The sequence below is a fragment of the Coturnix japonica genome, chromosome 25 (genome assembly GCF_001577835.2).
Source record: "Coturnix japonica isolate 7356 chromosome 25, Coturnix japonica 2.1, whole genome shotgun sequence".
Lineage (NCBI taxonomy): Eukaryota > Metazoa > Chordata > Aves > Galliformes > Phasianidae > Coturnix > Coturnix japonica.
In genome coordinates this window covers 1,217,227-1,233,829 of record NC_029540.1, presented here as the reverse complement: position 1 = coordinate 1,233,829, position 16,603 = coordinate 1,217,227, and the positions used below count along the sequence as shown (strand labels likewise).

General features: G+C 58.7%; 4 protein-coding genes across 10 annotated transcripts; all 4 read left to right on the top strand.

The window, feature by feature from the left end:
- Positions 1–1,296: 1,296 nt before the first annotated feature.
- LOC107324461 (protein S100-A13-like) lies at positions 1,297–2,331 on the top strand. 2 transcript variants are annotated; one of them, XM_015884492.2, is made up of 3 exons: positions 1,297–1,448; positions 1,689–1,846; positions 2,140–2,331. In XM_015884492.2, exons 2-3 carry the CDS (start codon positions 1,694–1,696, stop codon positions 2,275–2,277), a joined length of 291 nt encoding a protein of 96 aa, XP_015739978.1. In that variant the 5' UTR covers positions 1,297–1,448; positions 1,689–1,693; the 3' UTR covers positions 2,278–2,331. The 2 variants fall into 2 exon arrangements, with proteins under 2 accessions (XP_015739978.1, XP_015739977.1); XM_015884491.2 differs by having other exon boundaries at positions 1,302–1,448; positions 1,675–1,846.
- Positions 2,332–3,407: 1,076 nt separating this feature from the next.
- LOC107324459 (protein S100-A14-like) lies at positions 3,408–5,807 on the top strand. Of its 2 annotated transcripts, none has more exons than XM_015884490.2 (4): positions 3,408–3,531; positions 3,794–3,881; positions 5,110–5,256; positions 5,346–5,807. In XM_015884490.2, the coding sequence occupies exons 2-4, from the start codon at positions 3,849–3,851 to the stop codon at positions 5,463–5,465; spliced, it is 300 nt and encodes a 99-aa protein (XP_015739976.1). In that variant the 5' UTR covers positions 3,408–3,531; positions 3,794–3,848; the 3' UTR covers positions 5,466–5,807. The 2 variants fall into 2 exon arrangements, with proteins under 2 accessions (XP_015739976.1, XP_015739975.1); XM_015884489.2 differs by having other exon boundaries at positions 3,420–3,531; positions 3,791–3,881.
- Positions 5,808–8,261: 2,454 nt separating this feature from the next.
- Positions 8,262–10,836, top strand: S100A16 (S100 calcium binding protein A16). Of its 5 annotated transcripts, none has more exons than XM_015884496.2 (4): positions 8,262–8,359; positions 8,456–8,621; positions 9,965–10,131; positions 10,217–10,836. In XM_015884496.2, the coding sequence occupies exons 3-4, from the start codon at positions 9,979–9,981 to the stop codon at positions 10,379–10,381; spliced, it is 318 nt and encodes a 105-aa protein (XP_015739982.1). In that variant the 5' UTR covers positions 8,262–8,359; positions 8,456–8,621; positions 9,965–9,978; the 3' UTR covers positions 10,382–10,836. The 5 variants fall into 5 exon arrangements, with proteins under 5 accessions (XP_015739982.1, XP_015739981.1, XP_032305090.1 ...); XM_015884495.2 differs by having other exon boundaries at positions 8,269–8,359; positions 8,456–8,616; XM_032449199.1 differs by lacking the exon at positions 8,262–8,359 and having other exon boundaries at positions 8,452–8,616.
- A 1,776-nt stretch (positions 10,837–12,612) lies between these two features.
- LOC107324373 lies at positions 12,613–15,588 on the top strand. Its single transcript, XM_015884350.1, has 6 exons — positions 12,613–12,768; positions 13,185–13,339; positions 14,669–14,670; positions 14,818–14,887; positions 15,079–15,268; positions 15,343–15,588. The coding sequence occupies exons 1-6, from the start codon at positions 12,616–12,618 to the stop codon at positions 15,505–15,507; spliced, it is 735 nt and encodes a 244-aa protein (XP_015739836.1). The 5' UTR covers positions 12,613–12,615; the 3' UTR covers positions 15,508–15,588.
- Positions 15,589–16,603: the final 1,015 nt, after the last annotated feature.

Here is a 16,603-nt window from a genome sequence, read left to right as displayed (position 1 = left end):
TGAGCTGGTGTGACGGGTGTGCGGGTGGGGACGGGCTGCCCCATGCTGGAGTCACCCTGTCCCTATAGATGGGTGGAAAGAGTGCGTCAGGGATGGTGACACTGCGCCGTGCCCTGCTCCAGGTCCCCAAAATGGGTGACTATGGGGTCCCCAAGGGATACCCCTATATCCATACATAGCAGTGGTGGGGCTGCTCGCCCTGTCCTTGCTCCTTGTCACACTCGGTGTCAACCAGCCTTGGGGACACCCCAAAAGCCTTTACCCTAATAGGGACTAAGGTCAGCAGTTATGGGGCCACTTCTGGGGAGGGTCCCTGTGTCCCCTCTATCCCATGCCACCAATGCTGTGCCATAGGGACAGCTTGGAGTGCCATGGGAATGGCTGTGCCATAGCAGAGCTGTGCTGGGGCTGCCGTACACCACGATTACAGAGGAACGCTCGGGCAGTTCCAACCTCCTAATTAATTTGGATTAATTAATTTTCACAAAGCCCACTATTAATAGGGGTGATGTCAGCCGGCGGTGAGTCACAACTCTCACTCGGAGAAGGGTGATCCCAGCCCCAGGTCTGCAGCCAGGATGACCTGCGGTGTCATGGGATGAAGGGGACAAAGGGGACAGTGTTCTCACCCCATATGTGTCCCTATTCCCACCCCATATGTGTCCCTATTCCCATAGGAGCAAAGCAGAGCCCAGGAAGCACCGGTGGGGGGCTGGGGGGGTGGGCATACCCTGCACCTAACAGTGATCTGGGTGGTTCAATGCAGTTTGTGCACCCTGGGACCCCTATGGTTCACCCCATAGCCCATTCAATGCAGTGAGTGCGCCCTGGGACCCCTATGCGTTTCATCCATAGCCCATTCAATGCAGTGAGTGCGCCCTGGGACCCCTATGGTTCACCCATAGCCATTCAATGCAGTGAGTGGCACCCTGGGACCCCTATGGTTCATCCCATAACCTATTCATGCAGTGAGTGCACCCTGGGACCCTATGGTTCACCCATAAGCCCATTCAATGCAGTGAGTGCGCCCTGGGACCCCTATGTTCAACCCCATAGCCCATTCAATGCAGTGAGTGCGCCCTGGGACCCCTATGGTTCATCCCATATCCCATCCCATGCAGTGAGTGCACCCTGAGACCCCTATGGTTCATCCCATAGCCCATTCAATGCAGTGAGTGCGCCCTGGGACCCCTATGGTTCATCCCATAGCCCATTCAATGCAGTGAGTGCACCCTGGGACCCCTATGGTTCACCCCATAGCCCATCCCATGCACGGTGCTGTCTGTGCATGGAGTTCTCAGGCTGCTGCCGTATGGGGAGGGGACGGGAAGCAGCTGCCGGGCGGTGACTGCAACGGGAAACCCAACGGGAAGCCCTGCACAGGGTTGAGGGACCTCACGCTACAATCCACTGCTGTAAGACCCCGCGGGGGGCTGCGGCCGAGTGGGGTAAGTGGGATCACCGCCCCATCCCCACCCTCCAGCAGACGTTATGGGGCCCCATGGTGCCACCATCCCCTTCCGGGTGTTGGCTGCCCTCCCTCTGTTTCATTCCTGCAGTGTGGGAAGGGCAGCTCCCACTTCTGCAGGGCTGGGGCCACTCAAACTCTCTGTACCCCATTCTGGGAATGGTGGGGGTCCCCACGTCCCATTGGGCATCACCCCCCCCCCCCAGGACTCTCCCTGCAGCTCCGATGGCCGCAGTTGAGCTGACCCCAGTGGAAATGGCCATCGAGACCATGGTCACCGTGTTCATCTCCCACACGAGGAAGGGGGGTCAGATAGGGACACTGACGGCCACTGAGCTCCAGGAGCTGCTCCGGCTGCAACTGCCCAATGTAATAAAGGTGAGGGCAGACTATGGAGGGTGGTGCTGGGGGGTCTTGGTCTCTATGGGGCACTTTGAGCTGTGGGGCTGCTTATGGCATCTGGGGATCTGTGAGTGGGAAAGCAAAAGTGAAAGCACTTGGGAAGGGTTGAGGTGCTGCATTCTGTGCTGGGGGGGGACTGACAGCATCCATATGGACATCAGTCTGGGCTGGCACTCAGTGCAGTGCTGCTGCCCCTCCTGTGATCCCTATCTGGGGACAGAGGTGTCCCCAGGTAGTAGTGTCCATCTGTCCCCATACTTTCCCTATAGGACATCCCATCCCTGGAGGAGCAGATTAGGAAGCTGGATGTGAGCACCGACCAGGAACTGACGTTTGAAGAGTTCTGGAGGCTGATGGGAGAGTTGGTCCAGGCCCTGTGGAGGGAGAGAGAGGGGAGAAAGAAGTGATGGGGAGGGGGACGCTCATAAAGCAAAATAAAGAAGCTTTAACAGGCTTGGAAATCACTGCTCTTCTTTATGGAGCCACCCCCCCGCCAATGCAAGCAGCCCCAGTGCATGGTGCATGGTACCCAGTGCATGGTGCTCAATGCATGGTGCCTGGTGCTCAGTGCATGGTACCCAGTGCATGGTGCATTGTTCCTGGTGCATGGTGCATGGCTCTTCGTGCATAGTACATGGTACCAGGTGCATGGTGCATTGCCCCTGGTGCTCAGTGCATGGTATGCAGTGCATGGTGCATTGTGCCTGGTGCTCAGTGCATGGTGCCTGGTGCTCAATGCATGGTACCTGGTGCTCAGTGTATGGTGCATGGTATCAGGTACATGCTGCATGGTATCCAGTGCATGGTACATGGTACCAGGTGCATGGTGCATTGCTCCTGGTGCTCAATGCATGCTATGCAGTGCATGGTGCATGGTACCTGGTGCTTAGTGCATGGTTCCTTGTGCATGGTACTCAGTGCATGGTGCATTGTGCCTGGTGCTCAATGCATGGTACCTGGTGCTCAGTGCATGGTACCCAGTGCATTGTGCATGGTACCAGGTGCATGGTGCATGGTATCCATTGCATGGTGCATGGCACCTGGTGCTCAGTGCATGGTACCCAGTGCATTATGCATGGTACCAGGTGCATGGTGCATGGTATCCATTGCATGGTGCATTGTGCTTGGTGCTCAGTGTATGGCTCCTGGTGCTCAGTGTATGGTACCCAGTGCATGGTATATGGTACCTGGTGCTCAGTGCTTGGCTCCTGGTGCTCAATGCATGGTGCCTGGTGCTCAATGCATGGTACCTGGTGCTCAGTGCATGGCTCCTGGTGCTCAATGCATGGTACCTGGTGCTCAGTGCATGGTACCCAGTGCATTATGCATGGTACCAGGTGCATGGTGCATAGTACCTGGTGCTCATTACATGGTTCCTGGTTCCTGTTGCATGGCACCTCGTGCCCATATCACGGTACCCATCACACGGTGCCCGGTACCCGGTGCTGGTTCCCACGCAGCGCTGCATGGCCATGCCGGATGGGAGAAGCTCTCGGTGTGGCCTTGCAGGAGGCGTTTCCCAGCCCCACGCTGGCCGTGGGCCAGGCTCCCAAATGAACCTCCTTGCACCACACCGTGCCGGGAGCTCCCACTCACACCTCCCCAGTATAAAGCTCCCCAGCAGCTCAACGCGAGCACAGCCGGGACAGCCCTCGCAGCAGGTAAGTGGCCAGGCCTAAGCCTGAGGGATGAGGGGGGTGGTTGGGGGGTTTCCTCGTACCCAAGGGTCCGCCACCCCCCCCTCCAATCCCCCTCCCACGCTCGGTTCTGCCGTGACTTGCAGGGACGCTCCCACCCCAGGGACGTGTCCCGGCAGCTCGGCGCATCCCAGGGCGTCTTCCTCGCCCCGGCGTTGAAGGAAGGGAAATCTCCCCTAAATCCAACGCTGATCGCGGATATCTTCCCCCACCCCCCATCCAGCAGCACCCCAAGACCCCCCCACCCCAAACAGAGGGACTGCAGACCCCGCAGGAGCAACATGGGCCAGTGCAACTGCCGCAAGAAGCGCAAGGTCGGTGGGTGACTCCGGGTACTGGGAGCTGTGGGGTGTATTTGGGGGTGGGGGGGACAACATTCTTATCCTCATCCCTTGGAGCTTGGGGTGCTCTGAGCTGTACGACCCCCCCCCCCTCTGGGATGAGTTTGGATGTGGAGATATTGTCCAGGTTTGGGTTGATGGTGCTGGGAAGGTTTGGGGGTTTGGTGCTCTGTTCAGCCTCTCCGAGGATGGTTGAGTGCTGCTCTATGCTCCTTGGATATCACCATGTGCCCATCTGCATCCCTGGGGGGGCACTGGGTGCTCTGCACCTGTGGAGGCCTCGGTGTGGGGTGGGGGCTCCCGAGATGACAGGTTTCTCCCTAATGGCCCCGTCGCCTGATGTGGTTTCGGGGTGTTTCGAAGGGAAACCGCAGCGCCCCGTGAATCACCCTCGTTTCCCTTCCAATGCAGCTCCTGCTAATTAGCAGCGGGGTCGGGGAGCTGTGCTGGGTCAGGCTGTGCCCCCACTCCTCCCCCCTCTTCCCTGCTGGGGGGTTGTGGGGTCTGCAGCCCTATAGGGTGGGGATGGGTGGCCCCGTGATGGGCACTGACTCACAGCTCCATTGCCACTTGTGCAAAGAGAGGAAGAACCCGTCCTGCCCTGCGCGGGGGTGTGTGCCCGGGGATGGGGTGGGGACTGATAGGGGGGATGGAGCCACCGGGGGTCTTGCTGGGGTCTTGGGAGCAGGTGGAGGGATATGGGGAGCAGTGTGTGGGTATTGGGTCATGCAGAGCCTGGTGGAGGGGGATCTGGGTCTATATGGGGGATCCCATGTCTGTAGGGGGGTCCCACATCTGGATGGAGGGGTCACGCAGTGGGATGGGGGGGGGTCCTGCATCTGTACAGGGGGTCCTGCATTGGTGTGGGAGGGCGTCACACCTATATGAGGGTCTCAGGTCTCTATAGGGAGGTCAGCACTGGAACGTGGGGGCCCACATCTGTGTGGAGGGAACCCACATCTGTATGGGGGGGCTCACATCTGTACGGGGGGGCTCACATCTGTATGGGGGCTCACATCTGTGCTGAGGGCTGTTGTATCCATAGGGGACGCCCATTGTATCGGTGTAGGGAGGTGGCACAGAGCATTAACACATCAGCCACATCCCTGCTGGGGTCTCCCCTCCCTCCTGGGGTCTCCTCTCCCTCCTGGGGTCCCTTCACTTCCCTCACACCCCCCTTCTCCCCCCCATCACCCCACAGGACAGCCAGGAGCTGACCGACGTGGAGCGCGCCATTGAGACCGTCATCAACCAGTTCCACTGCTACGCTGTTAAAGGCCAGAAGGAATACCTGACCCCCAACGAGATGCGGGAGCTGGTGGTGCAGAAGCTGCCCCACTTGGGGAAGGTGGGGGCACAGCTTGGGGATGGATGGGGGGGGAGACTGGGGACCCCACCTCTTGTCATCGCTCTGATGGTTTTTCTACCCCTTCGCAGTGTGTTGGACCCCTGGATGAGAAGATCGAATGCATGGGAGACCCTGATGAAGCCAAACTGGAATTTGGGGAATATTGGGACATGATGGGGGATGCAGCCAAGGGCTGTCGGAGGAAGTAGGGCCGGGGGGGTGGGAAGGCGCCGCTTCGGCCCCGCGCCGCAAGGAGCTGCTCGGCCCCACAGTGCTGCAGCGAGAGGGACTTTGCTCCTTACCCCCAAACCCTTCAGATGTGGGGCTCTGGATCAGCTCTGATGGCACCGTCGGTGGTTTGGGGGGTGTTTTCTGCCTCCCCCCCCCCTCCATCTTGGTGGCCACGGTCCCTGCACGGGTTTTTTGGGGTCTCCGTGCCCCCTCTGATGGCTGCGCTCGGGGTGGGCCGGTGGAGGGATGTCAGCTGCTTGCGGCACGTGCAACTGTTTTTGTATAAATTAATAAAGGAAAAAAAATGGAACAAAACAACAGCTGCAATGGGACGGCCTTGTTCTGTCATAGGGAGAGGGAGGGGATGGGGCTGAGCTGCTGGGCTGAGCATCCCACTGCAGAGCATGAGGGTGTGCAATGCAAGGGGTGCCCGTGTGCATGCAATGCTGCTGGTGTGCACAAGGCTGCATGGGGTGAACGTGCATGGGATGCTGCGGTGGTTCACACAATGGGGACCGCATGGGCACAGCAGCACCCGAGCTGTGGATGTGTGGCTCTATGGTGCTCATATGCTGGGCTGGGGGAGCCCTGATAGTTCTGGGGTTGGGGAGGTGTGGGGTCAGTGATGGGAGGTGGGATTTATGTGTGAAATGCCATCTGGGATGGGGCTGTGCTTCCCTCTGAGCTCTGTGTGCTGGAGGGGGACATGGATAGGGATGGGAGGGGGATAGGTTGGGGATTGGGATGGGGATGGGTTGAGGGTAGGATGGGGAATGGGAGGGGGATGGAATGGGGGTGAGATGGGGATGGAATTGGGGTTGGGATGTGGATGGGTTGAGGGTAGGATGGGGAATGGGATGGGGGTGAGATGGGGGTGGGATGGGAGTGGGATGGGGATGGAATTGGGGTTGGGATGTGGATGGGTTGAGGGTAGGATGGGGAATGGGATAGGGGTGGGATGCGGAATGGAATGGGGTTGGGATGTGGATGGGTTGGGGATTGGGATGGGGAATGGGATGGGGTTGGGAAGGGGGTGGGATGTGGATGGGTTGGGGATTGGGATGGGGAATGGGATGGGGATGGGGAATGGGATGAGGATGGAGTAGGGTGGTGTTGGGATGGGGACGGGATGGGATGGGGACCTGATGGGTGCCATCTCCACACGTGCATTGGTGTGTGCTTTGTGCTCTGGGGAGAATAAAAATAAGGATGAAAAACCCCAAAACCCAAAGAAAGGTGATGAAAGCGGAGCCAGGCCAGGGCTCCTCCCGACACCGCCACCGCGACTCGGCCGTGGCCGCCCTCTGTCTCCTCTCACCTTGGGGTGGATTTCACAACACGAATGACTATTTATTGTTCCTGCCTTGGAAATAAATACATGGGAATTAAGCCGAGAGGTGTGGTGTGCATTTAATTGGAGACAGGAAATGTGTCAAATGGTTGGGGTGATGGGAGGGGGAAAGGGGATAAGGGGCTATGGGGTGATCTGTGGTGGGAGGGGGACCCCGGAGTTGGGTTTTGTGACCCCAATGCTGTCATGCGCTGTTGGTGATCCCATGGTTTGAACCATCCTGATAAGGATCTATGGGGCTGGAGGAGCTCAGCCCCATGGCTGGGCAATGAGTGAGCCCAAGGAGCACCATAGGGACACACTGAGATGGGGGTCCAGGGGATGAGGAGCTCACAGGGATGACAGCAGTGTCTGGGAACTGCCGTGTGATGGGACCCGATCCTACATGGCAGCTCTTTGCACACACCCTGGATGCCTTGTAAAAATACGGGCTGCGTTGTGACATCGGCCCGGCACGGGGTAATGAGGGCTGTGATTCACAGTGAGCTGTCTGCCCGCGGGGCCGGGGAGGGCTCCCACCCCACAGGATTGCAGCACTGGCACCGTGTTCCTCCTCACCTTGAGATCAGGCAGAGGGGAGCAGGGATGACACATAGAGCTTTCCCATTGCCGCTGCCCCAAACGCAAAGGTCCCTATGGAGCAGAGGAAGAAACGTGGGCGGCCGCTGCCCGGCGCCGTGACCTCCTCTTTGCATCCCAAAATATGCAGCTCTGGTGTCTCCGTATCTGATCTATGCATTGGATCTCCTCGCCATCGCTGCGCCGACGCAGGGTGCAATTAGCTGGCCTGGTTAATTATGGCTGTGAGCTCCTGGCACAGCCCTGCAGCGCATCGCCGGTCCCCGTGTGTCTGCAAAGGGTTGAGCACCTTCAACACGAGCACTTTGGGTTCAGAGAGCCCCAACCCAACCATATGGGGGTCACTGATGTTTCCAAAGTCCCTTGGGCTGAATGGAGTCGGGGTGACCCCAACTGATGGTTTATGTGTCTGTGTGTTCCCCCTGTTGGTGATACACAAGGGTGACGTGCAGGGAAAAGGAGGAAAAATGGGCAAGGAGGAAAAGAAAGGAGATGGAGGGGGAAAGTCAGAATCTCTGCCCTTTGGTGCTGGTGTAGGCACTGGGTTGGTGACACCCAGCCAGGGGGTGCACACCCAACCATTGAGCCATAGGCCACAAAGAGGGAATTCTGTGCCCACATTTGGGGTGGGAGTAGGTGGGATTCAGCATCTATGCACACATAAAAGGGCAGCACAGACCCTTCCTCTATTGGGTCAGGCCATACCCCTATAGCTGCCACGTTGGCCCTTTGCAGAGGGGAACTCCATATGGGGACAACACCATCCAACCTCCCCCCTCTGCATCCTGCATCCTCTTGGTGAGCACTTTTGGTTCCCTAATTCCAGCTGCAAGCTCTGCACGTGGTTTCTGTTCCTTCTTTGGTGCTAAGCAGTGTCCCAATGGTGCAGACCCTGAAACCCTTTGGGAGATTTCCTGCAGGCCAGCGGCTCTCAACACGTCGGTACGGGGAATGGATGGGATGGAGACCCCCGGGGTGTCCCTTTGGGGTGGGCTCAGCAGCCCCACTGTTGTGTGTTGCAATCGGGGCTGCTTCCAGGTGAGCTGGGAACGCCCTGGGACGTCAGGGAGGGGCGGGAGCCTCCTTAAAGCCCTCAGGCCCACGGGGATGGGTGCGAGGTGAAGGCGAGAGGACGGCATTGCTCCCACGGCTCCGCAGCCAACAGGAGGACAGACGGACACAGCAGGACGGGTGGACGGGTGAGGTGCTGTGCCCATGGGTGCTGCAGGGGGGAAGCTCTCCGGGACGTGTGGCTGCATGTGGGGTGGAAATCCCCCCCCCTTCCTCCTCCCTAAACCCTTTGGCAGCTCTATGCATGTGGGGTTGGGGGAGCTCAGTACGGGGGGTCTGTGGGATGGGGCTGAGAGGAGAGAGGAGAGAAGGGAATCATGGCGGCAGGGCAGGAGATCAGCCCCGTCCCACCCACCCGTGTCCCAATGCAAGGACAACGTCCCCACATCCCAATGTGGGATGGTGTCCTCCTGTCCCAACGTGGGATGAGGTCCCTGTGCCCCACAATGGGACGATGTTCTGTGGCCCTGGGGGTGTGTGGTGGGACTGGTGCTGGGAATCAGAGCAGTGGGGCCCAGTGAGGTCTTTGGTTGGGACTGCTGCAGTCGTGGTGATGTTTAATGGCCTGCGATGAGAATGGAGATGGAGGTCAATGGGGATGTGATGGGGGCTGCAGATCACAGCAGGACCTGCCGCCAGCACTGGGCCCTTCAATGTCCCCACAAAGAGGTGGAAACAGCTCACGAGCACAATGAGACATGATGGGGAGCACCCCGTGCTACCACCCCAACATGCCCCCAAACCCTGCATGGAGCTGAAATGGGGAAGATGGGTGCAAATGTGGGGTGGATTTAAGCGCGATGGCACCGGGACGGCACCGATCCGCCATGGGGTGGCTCCAGTTGTGACCCACATTGATCAGAGGTGGCACAAATCAGCGCTGCAAGAATCAGCACAGTGCTGTGTCCTGCTCAACCCCATCCCTGCTCAGGAAGGAGCTGGGACCGGATGGTGTCGTTTCCGTCCTTGCCTGCGTGTATCCTGCTTGGGATCCATAGGAAGGGGCTCCATAGGAATTGGATCCCGCTGGGCACAGGGTAGGACTGTAGGATATTGGGGAACCCGTAGCTCGTGTGGCTTAAACCTATTTTGGGTGACGCCTCAATCGAGAGCCCCGCCGGGGTGTTCCCGAGCCGTGAAGCAAGAGGAGGGTTGGCAGGTAATTCCTGCCACTCCCTGCCCCATTCCAACCTAATGAGCTCTGGGAACCGGGCGCCGCGGTCCAGGCACTGCGGTGCCATAATTACCACCATCCCACGTATGGGGGTGGTTGCCCTTGGGGGGCAGGTGGGGCAAGGCAGTGCCATTTGGGGTGATACAGGGCAGCAGGCACTCAATTGTAAGGCGGAAAATGCCTTATGGGGGTCAAAAATGCCTTTTTTGGGGTCACGCAGGGAGCTGGGAACCCATATATGTGCTTCCCTATGGGTTTCCCCAAGGAAAAACCCCAGCCCTGACCCCCCCCTCATCCCATAGGTGAACGTGGGGTGATGGCGGAGGGCACGGAGCTGGAGTGGGCCGTCCAGGTGCTGGTGAACAACTTTGATAAGTATTCGAGCCGTTGCTGTTGCAAGAAGCCTCGGCGCATCAGCAAGAAGGATTTCCGCAAGATGCTGAGCCGGGAGCTCAACCACATGCTGACGGTGAGGATGGGGGGGATGCAGGGATGGATTTGGGGTCCCCCCCCTATGGGTTCTTGGTGTTAATATCTCGCTGTGCCCCTTGCAGGACACTGGGAACAGGAGAGCAGCCGACAAGCTGATCTGCGACCTGGATGAGAACAAGGATGGGCGCATCAGCTTTGAGGAGTACTGGACCTTGATAGGAGGCATCGCCAGCCCCATCGCCCACATCATCCGCCAGCAGGAGCAGAGCATCAAGCACACCAAGTAGACAGGCTGGGCTCATCCCCCCTCCCCAGACCCAGAGCTCAGCCCCCGCTGCTCCATAGCCCCTCACTTTGTGCCCCTCCTGCTCAGGGTATGCAGACCCCACACACCACAATGAAGGGGCATGAGGTCACCACGGGGGGGCTCCTCCTGCCCCATCCCTGCCCTCATCCCCCCACCCCAAGAGCTGGGCTGGAAGCACAGAGAAAAGCTTCCCCCTCACTTAGGACACAAATGCTGTCCGTTCTCAGCTCACCCCAACCAACACCCCCTGGAGCACCCTCAAAGTGTTGGAGTCTCCATGGGGTACCCCCAACCCGGCCCCCGCCCCCTCCCCAACCCCGACCCCCCGGGGCTGGTGATGGTCCCCCCCCTGCCCACTTTTGGGGCTGGGAGCTCCCGGCTAATGGCCACGGGTTATTTATTGCTGCAATAAAGTTTGGAGGAGCAGCGGGGTCACGGCGAGGATGGTGAATGCGGTGGGGATGGGGGCATGGAGGTGGGGGGGGGGTCTTCTCTGTCCCCTGATGACTCTCAGCGTGTCACCACGAGGTGTCACCACCGCCCGTGTCCGTGGAGCGCAGCCACGATGTGTCCCATTATGGAGCCCGATGCGGGTCCCAAAGTGACCCCATCCCACAGCCCCATCTCTGCGTACCCCAATGGGACCCCCGGGCTACAGCGAGCACAGAGGTGCCCCCTGAACTCCCACGCCCCCCCCCCAGCACAGGGGATGGCAGCAGTTTGGGATCGGGGAGCTCCCACCCCTAATTCTGTCCCCTCCGCCCCACAACCACACAACCCCCCCACTTTGCCCCGGGGATCCCGGTGGGTTTTATAGGAAGGAGGGTGAGGGGGGGGCGACCCGTGGGAGCCGCCTGCGTTGACTCAGTGCTCAGGAATCCCGTCGGGGCGCGGCGGAGCCGTGACTCAACGCGCTGCTCCGGGGCGGGGGATGCGCAGCCGCTGTGCGGGATCGGGAGCCGAGGGGTGCGGGGAACCCCCCCCCCTGCAGAGGGGCTACGGGATGCCCCCTCCGAGGGTCCGGTGTGGGGACGGTGCCTCCCGTCCCCGTGTCCCTGCGGGGATCGGCTGAGCGCATCCCGTGCTCGCTGCTCCCACCCTTGTAAAGGAGGGGTCTGTGGGAGGGTGGGTGGGTGTGGGGGGGGTCAAAGATGTGCATCCCCCCATCGCCATGCAGAACCACAGCCTACCTGGGTGGCTGTGAGCCCCAACTCAGCACTGTTGCACGGGGGGGGCAGAATGGGGTCTCTTGGGGTCTCTCCTTGGGGACATCAGGACCCAGCGGGGGGGGCTGTCCATAGTATATTTGGGGTCTGTTGAAACCCCCCCCAACCTTGGGGAGAAACGCTGCCATCGTAAACACAGCCCCAAATATCTGAGAGACTTCAAGAAGAGCTTCAAATTACCCCCCCCCCCTCCATGTACCCCCCCTCCAGCCACCCAACCCTGCAGAGGAGGGGGGGGGAACAACACCAGAGCTCAGCCCCCCCCATCCCTGCACCCAGACCCAGACAAGGCCCTTCTTGTGGGCCACCACCACTGTCACCCTCACCAGCACTTGGGCAGGAGGGTGACAAAGGCCAGCAGCCCATAGGTGAGCACAGAGACAACAGGGCTGCCCCCCCCCACCAGCACGTTTCCCCACTCCCAGCACAGCTTTGGGGGCTGGGAGTGGGCTCAGACCCCCTCAAAGTGCATCCCATGTGCCTAAAGAATACATTGCCATCAATGCCCACCTTGTGCTGCGCATCTCACTCTGTCTCAGCTCACACCGCAACGACTGCTGCCACTGCCACCCATCCCTTGGCACTGCTTGGTACTGGGGACACTGGAACCACAGCCAGCACCCAGAGCACGGTGGCTGAGCATGGGACAGGGGCTGCTGCTTGATTTCAGCCCCATCCCCACTCTCTCCCCACCCCCCATTAATAGCATCACGCAGCTCAGTGAGCAAAAATGGGGTGCGGGCGAAACCTAAGGCTGGGAACACCCCAGGGCGATGGGCTGCACCCCCCACTTGCCCTATAAACACCAGCACATCGTGACAGTGATACTGACACCCCAGCTCCTGCTGCCCCTGCTCAGCATCAAGCCCGGTGAGTCCCTTTTAGCCCTTGATTTACCCCACAGCTTCAACTTGGAGAGCAAAATCCTCACCCCAAAAGGTGAGCATCCATCTGGGTGGGTCCCCCGTGGTCACCCCATTATATCCCCATGCAGGCAATGATGGCGTGCCCCCTGGAGCAGGCGCTGGCTGTGATGGTCTCCACCTTCCATAAATACTCAGGGAAGGAAGGGGATAAATACAAGCTGAGCAAAGCGGAGCTGAAGGAGCTGCTGACCAAGGAGCTGCCTGCTTTTGGGACCGTGAGTGCACATAGGGACATATCACAGCCTGGTGTGAGCAAAGCAGGGGGGGGCTGCATGCTGCCCTATAGCCCACCTAAAGGATGGACCCCATGGCTGGGGCTGGAGCAGACACAGAGATGTGGGGTATTGGGATGACATTGGTAGAGTGATGCCCCTATTTCAGTGCTTCTCTTTCTCCCCCCCCCCCTTCTATTCCTCCTTCTGGCTGTGGTTTGACTGAGGGGGGTGGAATGAAGTGTTTGTGCAGCCCTAGTGCCTGTAGAGATCCTAAATGCCTCCCTTGGGGGATGGGGGGACAACAAAGAGAAGATACCCTTCTCTCACTATAAGGATGGAGGGAGTCAGGGCTTCCATCCATCTCTACATGGGGACACCTCCCAAACCCCAAACCTGCTGTGTCCCTCCCCAAATAGAAGCAGATGGATGAGGGTGAGTTCCGTCGCCTGATGAACGACCTGGACCACGACAAGGACAGCGAGGTGGACTTCAAGGAATACGCCTGCTTCCTGGCCTGCGTGGCCATGGGGTACAACGAGTTCTTCCGTGATGCCCAAAGGCCCCGCAAGAAGTGAACCCACAAAGCAGCGTGCAATAAAGCCCTCCCAGTGCCTCACGTGTGACTCATGCCTCCCTCTTGTCTGTCTTCTCTATGGGATTTTCCACCCTGCAGCCCCTGAGGTGCTTTTGGAACAGGCTCAGAGCTTTCCCTGGGCACAACATTGAGATATCCCTCCTCCTTGGGGGCTTCAAACATCACTGCTGTCCCTATGGAGGGGTTTGGGGCACACAGAACATAGAGCCCCCCACCCACCCTGCCCCTAACTCATCATGGGAGTGGGGAACTAGGCAGGAACAAGCATTGTCTATGCAAAGAGCACAGCCAAACCCACACACTGTGCTCTCATGGGGGGGGGGTTGGAAACATTGCTGGGTGCTCAGAGGGACCCTCAGCCCGTGGAGATGAGGATAGACCCACCCTGGGGGGCAGGAAATCACCCCAACCCCATTTTGCTGCAGGCAGCTCCCATTACGCACAATGTAATCACTCCAGGTGGGCAGAGCTGGGCTGAGTTGCCATCCCCCCCCCTAAACACCCCCAGTACAGTGAGTCCAAGTTGGCTCATAGAGAGAACTGAAGCTGCTCCCAGCTGGCCCCAAACCCAAAGAACACACCTCAGATCTATCACAGGGCAGAGCATCCTCAGTACAGCCCTCAGCAAGACCCCAAGTCCTCATGGAGAGCCCCCCCCCATCTCATCACACCCCCAGATCCTCATGGAGATCCCACATCACCTCATGTCTCCAAGCCCCCATGGAGACCCCACATATACCACAGCCCCAAACCCTTCTGAACACCCCCACATCCCCCCCCATAACCCCTCCCATATCACTCCAAACCCTCCCCCATCCCCACCAACAGCTCCAAACTCTCCCCTGCCCCCATCTCATGTGCTTTATAAGGATCCCCAGGTGCTTTTGTCCCATTAATTAGCACCAGGTTGCACCTGCTCCCTAACGAGCTCCAAGCCTGGGGGTCCCTGGGCAAACCAGGTTCATTTTGCTTGGTTCATTCCCACCCAGGACACTCTTTGTGGTGCTGGTGGGGTTTGATGTCCACGTCCCCCCCCCATATCCCATAGCAGCTCTATGGTCTTCACGCTCCTGGCCACGTGCAGGGCCACGCGGGCACCAAAATAGAGCCACGTTACACAACGGGGCGTTGGGAAACAGAAATGGCTCGCAGGTGGTTTGAGTTAAAAACAGGACAAATAAAGGAAAACTTCAACCTCCAGCTTGGACCGAAGCCGCTGGGGCTCGTGCCACCTCCGACAGCCCAAGAGGAGCCACCAAATGCTTTGTCCCCCATTAACCTGTGCCCCCCCACCCAACCCTGCAGGGGTGATTTCTCCCCCTTTGGACCCAACCCACTCCCTGGGCTGAGCTGGGAGGAGGCTCTGGGGGGGGATTCCTCTTCATCTCCATCAGCCAATGCAACGTTGGAACCTCCTCATCCATCCAGGGGGGGCATGAGGGAGGGGTGGTGAGTCTATAAAGCAGCACATCCCATTGCATTGCCCCCACCCACCCGGCCTGGATCGCTGTGCTCCAGCTCTTGGTGAGTCATTTTGCCCACATTGCTCTGGCCACCCCCCAGATGCTTTTTCCTTCCCCTTGCAAACACCAGAAGCCGTGCTACCCCCTCTGCCAGCTGCCCCTCCCCCCCCCCCAACCCCCATTAACTCTTCCAGCCCCACTGCTTGGGTGAATGGGGGGATGTAGTGATGCACAGCAGTGACACTACACCAGGCTCTGCCCTCAGCTTCCATCAGTGCCCCCAGACCCCCCCGTTGTTCCCATGGCGTGCCCCCTGGAGCAGGCTCTGTCTGTGATGGTCTCCACCTTCCATAAATACTCGGGGAAGGAAGGGGATAAATTCAAGCTGAGCAAAGCGGAGCTAAAGGAGCTGCTCACCAAGGAGCTGCCCAGCTTTATCAGCGTGAGTGAGATGATGGGACGGGGTTGGGGGTCTCATAAAGACCCTCGGTGCCACCTCTCCATCCCCATGCTTAGAAACGCACGGATGAAGCCGGATTCCAGAAGCTGATGAGTAACCTGGACAGCAATAGGGACAGCGAGGTGGACTTCCATGAGTATGCCACCTTCCTGGCCTGCGTGGCCGTGATGTGCAACGACTTCTTCCAGGAGTACCCCGATAAAATGCCCCGCAAGAAGTGAGCAAAGGGGGGTCAGCCAGGCTGCGTCACCCCACCAGCTGCAAACTGAATGCTCTGCCAATAAAGATTGCTCCAAAGCCTCTGTGTGCGCTGAAAGTGGGGTTCTTTTATGGGGTCAGTGCACTGTCATGCATGGGAAGGGTCTATTTCAACTCTGTGTGAGCTTGGCAGGTGATGGAAGGTGACCCAGAACAGGAAGGATGGATGTGGGGTCTGGGTTTTGAGGCTGAACTTTTGGGGTCTGGACTTTTGGGGTTGGATTTCTGGGTCTGAACTTTAGGGTTGGACCTTTGAGGTTGGACTTTGGGGTCAGACTTTGGGGTTGGACTTTTGGGGTTGGACATTTGGGGTCTGGACTTTGGGGTCTGAACTTTGGGGTTGGACTTTTGGGTCTGAACTTTTGGGGCTAAACTTTGGGGTTGGACTTCTGGGGTTGGACTTTTGGGTCTGGACTTTGGGGTTGGACTTTGAGGTTGGACTTTGGGGTCAGACTTTGGGGTTGGACTTTTGGGGTTGGACATTTGGGGTCTGGACTTTGGGGTCTGAACTTTGGGGTCTGGACTTTGGGGTTGGACTTTGGGTCTGGACTTTGGGGTCTGAACTTTGGGGTCTGGACTTCTGGGGTTGGACATTTGGGGTCTGGACTTTTGGGGTTGGACTTTGGAGTCTGGACTTTGGGGTTGAACATCTGGGGTTTGGACTTTGGGGTCTGGACTTCGTTGGGTCTTGAAACTTTGGAGTCAAGCTTACTTTTTTGTGGTCTGAACTTTTGGGGTCTGCAACTATTGGGGTCTGGACTTCTGGGGTTGGACATTTGGGGTCTGGACTTTTGGGCTTGGACTTTGGAGTCTGGACTTTGGGGTTGAACATTTGGGGTTGGACTTTGGGGTCTGGACTTTTGGGGTCTGAACTTTGGGGTTGGACATTTGGGGTCTGAACTTTGAGATCTGGACTTCTGGGGTTGGACTTTTGGGTCTGGACTTTTGGGGTCTGGACTTTTGGAGTTGGACTTTGGAGTCTGGACTTCGGAGTTGAACATTTGGGGTTGGACTTTGGGGTCTGGACCTTTGGGGTCTGAACTTTGGGCTGCATGTCCC

Excerpts from the sequence above, each read along its gene's own strand:
- LOC107324461 (XM_015884492.2), top strand. The coding sequence starts at position 1,694 with ATGGCCGCAGTTGAGCTGACCCCAGTGGAAATGGCCATCGAGACCATG. Across the intron at positions 1,847-2,139 it reads AACTGCCCAATGTAATAAAG|GACATCCCATCCCTGGAGGA; the intron begins GTGAGGGCAGAC and ends CTTTCCCTATAG.
- LOC107324459 (XM_015884490.2), top strand. The coding sequence starts at position 3,849 with ATGGGCCAGTGCAACTGCCGCAAGAAGCGCAAG. Across the intron at positions 3,882-5,109 it reads ACTGCCGCAAGAAGCGCAAG|GACAGCCAGGAGCTGACCGA; the intron begins GTCGGTGGGTGA and ends ATCACCCCACAG. Across the intron at positions 5,257-5,345 it reads AGCTGCCCCACTTGGGGAAG|TGTGTTGGACCCCTGGATGA; the intron begins GTGGGGGCACAG and ends ACCCCTTCGCAG.
- S100A16 (XM_015884496.2), top strand. The coding sequence starts at position 9,979 with ATGGCGGAGGGCACGGAGCTGGAGTGGGCCGTCCAGGTGCTGGTGAAC. Across the intron at positions 10,132-10,216 it reads AGCTCAACCACATGCTGACG|GACACTGGGAACAGGAGAGC; the intron begins GTGAGGATGGGG and ends TGCCCCTTGCAG.
- LOC107324373 (XM_015884350.1), top strand. The coding sequence starts at position 12,616 with ATGCAGGCAATGATGGCGTGCCCCCTGGAGCAGGCGCTGGCTGTGATG. Across the intron at positions 12,769-13,184 it reads AGCTGCCTGCTTTTGGGACC|AAGCAGATGGATGAGGGTGA; the intron begins GTGAGTGCACAT and ends CTCCCCAAATAG. Across the intron at positions 15,269-15,342 it reads AGCTGCCCAGCTTTATCAGC|AAACGCACGGATGAAGCCGG; the intron begins GTGAGTGAGATG and ends CCCCATGCTTAG.